The following is a 6,000-nucleotide window of genomic DNA, read 5'->3' as shown; positions in this document are numbered from 1 at the left end:
TTGAGGTTTTTCGGCCCTAACTCAGGGTCAGGGCGGGTCAGGGTCGAGATAATGGGATCCAGGGTTGGGCTAGGGTTTTGAAAAACCCGACCCAACCCAACCCTGTTGCAGCGCTAATTTTATCCATTTAAGTAGGGAAGGGGGAATATCATTTCCCATAATCAAGGGAAACAATAAATGAACGGTTTGGATCATCCAAATTATTTGGTGGGCTCCACTGCCACATGGGTCTCGCCCACTTTATAAACTCTCTCTCTTCAAAACCAAAGCAAAATTTCCTTTTGCCGCAAACTATTTCGCGGCAAGAGCTGAGACAAAAAACAGTTTGTAGGGCTTAGGGTTTTATCAACAAACCACCTTCTTCCTCACGCTCCTTCAAAAGGTATATTCTCAGGAACTCAAATCAACATCGCATTGCAAATTTCTCTCTGATTCTTTCACTTTTCAGAAGAAAATCTCTTTCATTTTCTTCTTCATGTCGAGTTCCCGCTTCTATTTGCACGAAAAACTCGTTTCTTAATCCCATTTTACTTTTGATAATTGTGGCGGTACAACATTGCGTGGATTTTGTTCGTTATAAATGTTTATAGTCTAAATATCTACACGCTCTTCCAAAATTTCTAGGGTTTCTAGTTCGAAGTATAAATGGTTGTAATATGAATCTCTGCAGACTCTTTCAAAATTTCTGGGGTTTGGAGTTCTAAGTATAGATGGTTATATTCTGAATATCTGCACACTCTTCCAAGATATCTAGGGTCTCTTGTTCGAAGTATAAATGGTTGTAATCTGAATATCTGCAGACTCTTTCAAAATTTCTAGGGTTTGGATTTCCAAGTAAAAATGGTTTAGCTTCTAGCTTGAATTCGTGGATGTGTATATACACTGTACATTGTGTAATTTTTATTAATTCATCCCATCCACCCGCTCGCTCGCTCGCACACACACACAAATGCACCACAATTTGAATTTGTTTCACGCAATTCATATGCCACGCTCTGGCATTGGAATTAAAAGGGTTTAAATTTAAATTTTGGTTTTGGAAACGGCAATTGAGTGTCAATGAGGTCCTCAGAGTGGTGGTTGGGATCGTAACTTTTGATCAGACATGGTAATATTTTATTTCTTTATTATATTTTTGTATAGGAAGTTAAGAATTTTTTGGAGGAAAAATTGCCAATGGGGGACATCAAAATATGAGAATTGCCAACAGGGGACGCACTTTTGAAAAATTGTTAAAGAAGGTTGATAACCCCGCTTTCAGAATTTGATAACCCCATGTAGAGGGTTGATAACCCCCTTTTAGAGACTTGATAACCCCCATTTTGTCCCTGTCTAACAATTTTTCAAAAGCGTGCACCCCCGTTGGCAATTCTAGTATTTTGATGCCCCCCATTGGCAATTTTTCCTTTTTTTGAACAGATTAACATGGGTTTATGGGATCATACTTATAAAACAGTGTTGCTCAAATCCTAAGATTGGATGATTTATGCATGATTTGGAAAAAGGATGTGCTATGGACTACACGATTCACAAATGGATGTCCTGGAAATTAAACACCTGAAATAGGAAAAATCGAATACCAATACTACTGTAGGAGAGTAAATAACTAGAATATGCAAATGAACCCTCTGATATATCAAAATTGATCAAGTAGAATAAGGGCCCGTTTGGATACCTGCCATTTTGTATTTGGATTTGGAATTGAGTTTTGAATACAAAATGAATAGATCCGGCAGCTCATGTAGAGGGAAACAGAGAGGGAAGGGGGTACTTCCTAGTGGAGGGGAGAGGTTGAGGAGCAAAGAGGGTGAAGGAAACTGCCACATCTGTGGATTTCCAATTTCTTATTTCTACAGCATATTTAGAAATCTGATTTTTTTTTTCACTGTCAGCTGCTGAATTAGAAATCCAAGAATTTGATCCGATCCAAATTACAATGCAAAAAGGGCTGCAAATGTGAGAAATCCAAATCAAAATCTTCTCGGCATCCAAACGGGCCCTAAGAGAATTCATAAATTGCAATAATAAATTCACCACCCATACAAATTTGTATATATTGTGACAAAAGCCATGAGATGGGGTGACATTTTTGTCTGACAATGAAGCACATTAAAACTGATCATCATTCTGTTTAATAGATACAGCTGGGTTCATCTCATCCCCCTCCCATATTCAATTTCACTTATAATTTGAAGGACCTAATATGGCAGTTAAAGGAAGTGTCTTTTTTTCTTAATGTTTGGATCCAATGAATGTTTTGGTAAGCTAAGAAACTTGAATGACGTACTTAGAATTGATGATGAGGTAGTGAAGAACTTCTAGACCTAGAGGAAGTTCATTCTGAAGGGAGGGTGGTATGATTCTCCTTTTGAGTTCAATTTAGTGTTTGAGGAGAATACTTGTTGGGTGGACCAATTTGTGAGATCTCTCAGGGCTCAAGTTTGTGGTGTTGAACCCAAATGGTTGCTTTATCAATTATTGGGTGGAGGGCATTCAAAAGGATCACATCATGCATGACTAGGATAGCTTGAGTGAAGATATGAAAACTTCAAGGCAGAAAAGCTTTGACTGAACAAAACCGTAATTTGTGCCCTTAGGGTCATAGAATTTGACTGTGATCAAAGCTATGGAGTTCCTTCCCCATGAGCTGATAATTGTTTGTAATTGGGTGGGGAAGGGTTTCATGGCCATTTTGTTTTGTGAGGCATCACATGACATTTTAATCATGACATTTTGGAACATGAAGGTGATGAAAACACCCTTATCTTAGAAATCAAAACTGTAGAAATAGTGGTTGAAAGAGACATTTGGCGTGCTCCTTGCTTTTTGTTTCCTGTTGGGGTTTCCTATAATGGCCTTGGGATGAAACATTCATCAACTAAAGGTACTACTCATTCTCTTGGTAGATGGGATCATCCCTTTTCTCTGGGTGATAATGATCAATTTCATGGGTCGCAAGAAGTCAATCACGCCAGTTGAGGGCTGGCAATTTCTTGAAATAAGATGGAAAAAGTACTATTTATGCATTTGGCTGCTAAAGGTCATGGATTGTGATTCATAGACTTGATGAAGGCAAAGCAAACAGATGGGTTAACATAGACACCCTTCTTGTAGCTGATGATTGCATTCATTTGATTGGATTACTCTTAACAATTAGTGTATGCTGCAAGGGAAGTGATATATCACCCCCTTCTTCTCCGGGCCACCCCCTCTAATATATTTATGACTACTCTTTTTACTCTACAAGGTAACCAGGGGGTGGCCCGGGGAAGAAAAGGGGACGAATATATCATTATGTAAATGCTTGCATGTATTTTCATTGATGATACTCTACTAATCCGGCGTCCTCCTATTGTGTCTCTTAAATAGAAATATTTGTACCCTTGCATATTATTTATTTATTTCATTTTGAAGGATGCTTGTGGCTTTCTTTTTGTCACTAAGTTGACCCTAAACATTAGCAGAACACTGGAAACTAATTTTACACTACTGATTTATAGGTAAGACTTTAAGTCCATTTGGCTAGGGTCGGATGGAAGGAGTGGTTGATTCTCCAACCATAAGGCCCATCAGTAAGGGTGCAATTCATAGGATTTGCTCAGGACAAGTTATTTTAGATCTTTCATCTGCTGTCAAGGAGTTAGTAGAGAACAGCTTGGATGCTGGTGCAAGCAGTATTGAGATAAGTTTGAAAGACCATGGTGAAGAATCCTTCAAGGTGACGGATAATGGTTGTGGCATTTCACCTAATAATTTCCAGGTATTTTACACTAAAGTGGCAGTGTGTTTGTTGTGAAAGTATTTGATCTTTTTCCTTATCCATGTCTTTGTACTTGGGGATTTAGGATATACTCCCAAGTCCCAACTGCTGGACATAAACATTATTATCAAATTTATATGTTTTAGTTTCTAGAAGCAATTGACTCTCGGTGTGATGTATTGGTAGGTCAGGTCAGTCATTTGACTCTTTTCTTACTGTGTAATGTGTGATCCTTTTGTCATGGAAAATTAACTTTCCATGCCAACGCTGTTACATAGCGGTGAATGATACATTAAAAGCATGCCTTTTAGGAAATTTAAAAAAACCCCTGCGTCAATTGCCGACTTGCACATTTACCTTGTCTGAGTTCTTCTCCGAGTCCGCATTTTGCCCTACTAAGTCAATCGAATCTCCTTAGACTCTTCTGGGTTATAACCGTGTCAACCAAGTACTCAGCTGCACCATGTCGACTAGGATTTGCTTTGGCTGCATTTTGTCTCGCATCTGCATTTTAAACACTGCTTTTAGGTGTAAGAAGAAGCATCTTCTTGCTGACTGTTCCCGTTACATTATGAGTTCACGTCTCATTTTTTTGCTTTCTATAAAGTTAATAGATGATCTGAGAGAAGAAAATGACAGCAAAAAAATTCTTTCCTTATACATCTTTTCTGTTTATTTTTAGGGGCTTAAGTACTTCAAAGTGTACAAAATTTCCTACAAATCAATTCACTCTTTATCCTTGTGCATCGTATCAGGCAGATGGCACCCTTGATTTTTTATCTTTTCCTAACTGTATTTGTTTTCACTGCCATTATGTCTTTAACTATACTATTTTCACTATTATTATATCTTTGATTGTTGTATGGGACTTGCTTTTTCTCTGCCAATCCAGGTTGGGCATTCACAGTTACATTTAGGAACAAATTTAATAATTGTCAACGGAACTGATCTTAAGAAAATTATAGATATTTTATTTTCTGGATTGGTAATTACGTGCTCCTTAAGAAACAGGAGATTGATGGGAAACTCTGATCATGAACTTGATGAACATAATCGATACATCTAGTTCAAAGGTGACTCCATCGAAGATCTGTACCAAAACTGGATGTTGATTGCTCAGGATAGAGACTCTTATGTGTAATTTATAAGCCTAGTCGATATCAATAGGACCAAACTTATAAGCCATAGCTATAGATCTGCCATTACTTATGTACAATGCATGAGATTCTTATTGTAATTTGGTCTATTTTAGTAATATAAAAGAGAGGAGACTAGTTGATATGTGAATTGAACACCTCCATCCTTCAAACAACTCGTGGGTTTTTTTTCTTCTTGTGCTCCTGTTTTCTTTTTGTACTTTTTCTTTTCAAGTGCAACTTTAGACAACATTGATAAAACCAACTATGTCTAAATGCCCATTACCCATGTATAACACACAAGGGCCTCTAGATCCTTTGATGCATCTCATAATGCAATGAACTGCCTCCTTATGATAAGTTCTAGGTGCATGCGTTAATTGACTTACGGCATCACATAAGTTGGGTCAGGTATGGTGATAGTAAGCTCATAAGTTTACCTACTAACTATTGATAATGACGAAGATTGCCGAGAGGTTTGCATAAAAAAAAGAAGATTGTCAAGAGGATTACCATCATTATGGTAGTGGCTTGACAATCTCTTGGGTGAAAACTCTACGCTCATTCAGTTTCATATCGTCATATGATCTGTGGTACGGATGGAAGGAGATATGCTATAGTGAAGAGACGAAGCAGCCTAAAGTTGTGGCGAAGTGGAAGCCCCCTCCGATGGGGTTCATGAAGCTCAACTTCGATGGGTCAAGCATTGGAAACGCCGGTCCCTCCAGGATCAATGGGGTATTGAAGTATGGTAGGGGTGAGGTCATTTGGACCTTTGCAAGTTCTATCGGTATCGCATCGGAGGCGGAAGTCCGTGCTCCACAGCAAGGCATTATTTTGTTGACCCAAGAGTTGCTTAATAATTTAGTGGTGGAAGGGGGACTCTCTTAATGTCATCTGTTGGTTGGAGGGATCCTCTAAGCATCCTTAGAGGTTTGGTAGATACTTTGATAAAATCAAGGACCGTATTGGACCTTCCTCTATTGTGTTCCCGCATGTGTGCAGATCTGCTAATGATGTTGCGGATAGGCTTGCGCGAGAGGGGGTGACTAAGGAAGCTCTCGCTTTGTTCGACGATCTTCCTCCGTGATTTTTTTTTTTTTG

General features: G+C 38.6%; 1 protein-coding gene across 2 annotated transcripts in view; it reads left to right on the top strand.

Annotated features, from left to right (window-relative positions):
- Positions 1-231: 231 nt before the first annotated feature.
- Positions 232-6,000, top strand: part of PMS1 (DNA mismatch repair protein) — a 28,682-nt gene continuing 22,913 nt past the window's right edge. For both annotated transcript variants that reach the window (XM_077362771.1, XM_077362770.1), the window contains exons 1-2: positions 232-382; positions 3,501-3,760. In XM_077362771.1, the coding sequence (XP_077218886.1) occupies positions 3,533-3,760 (228 nt within the window). In that variant the 5' untranslated portion in view covers positions 232-382; positions 3,501-3,532. The remainder of the gene's footprint in view (positions 383-3,500; positions 3,761-6,000) is intronic.

Source organism: Tasmannia lanceolata, unplaced genomic scaffold (assembly GCF_043159265.1).
Source record: "Tasmannia lanceolata isolate RefF3 unplaced genomic scaffold, GAP_Taslan_0.1 ptg000019l, whole genome shotgun sequence".
Classification (NCBI taxonomy): domain Eukaryota; kingdom Viridiplantae; phylum Streptophyta; class Magnoliopsida; order Canellales; family Winteraceae; genus Tasmannia; species Tasmannia lanceolata.
This window is presented reverse-complemented; position numbering and strand designations above follow the sequence as displayed.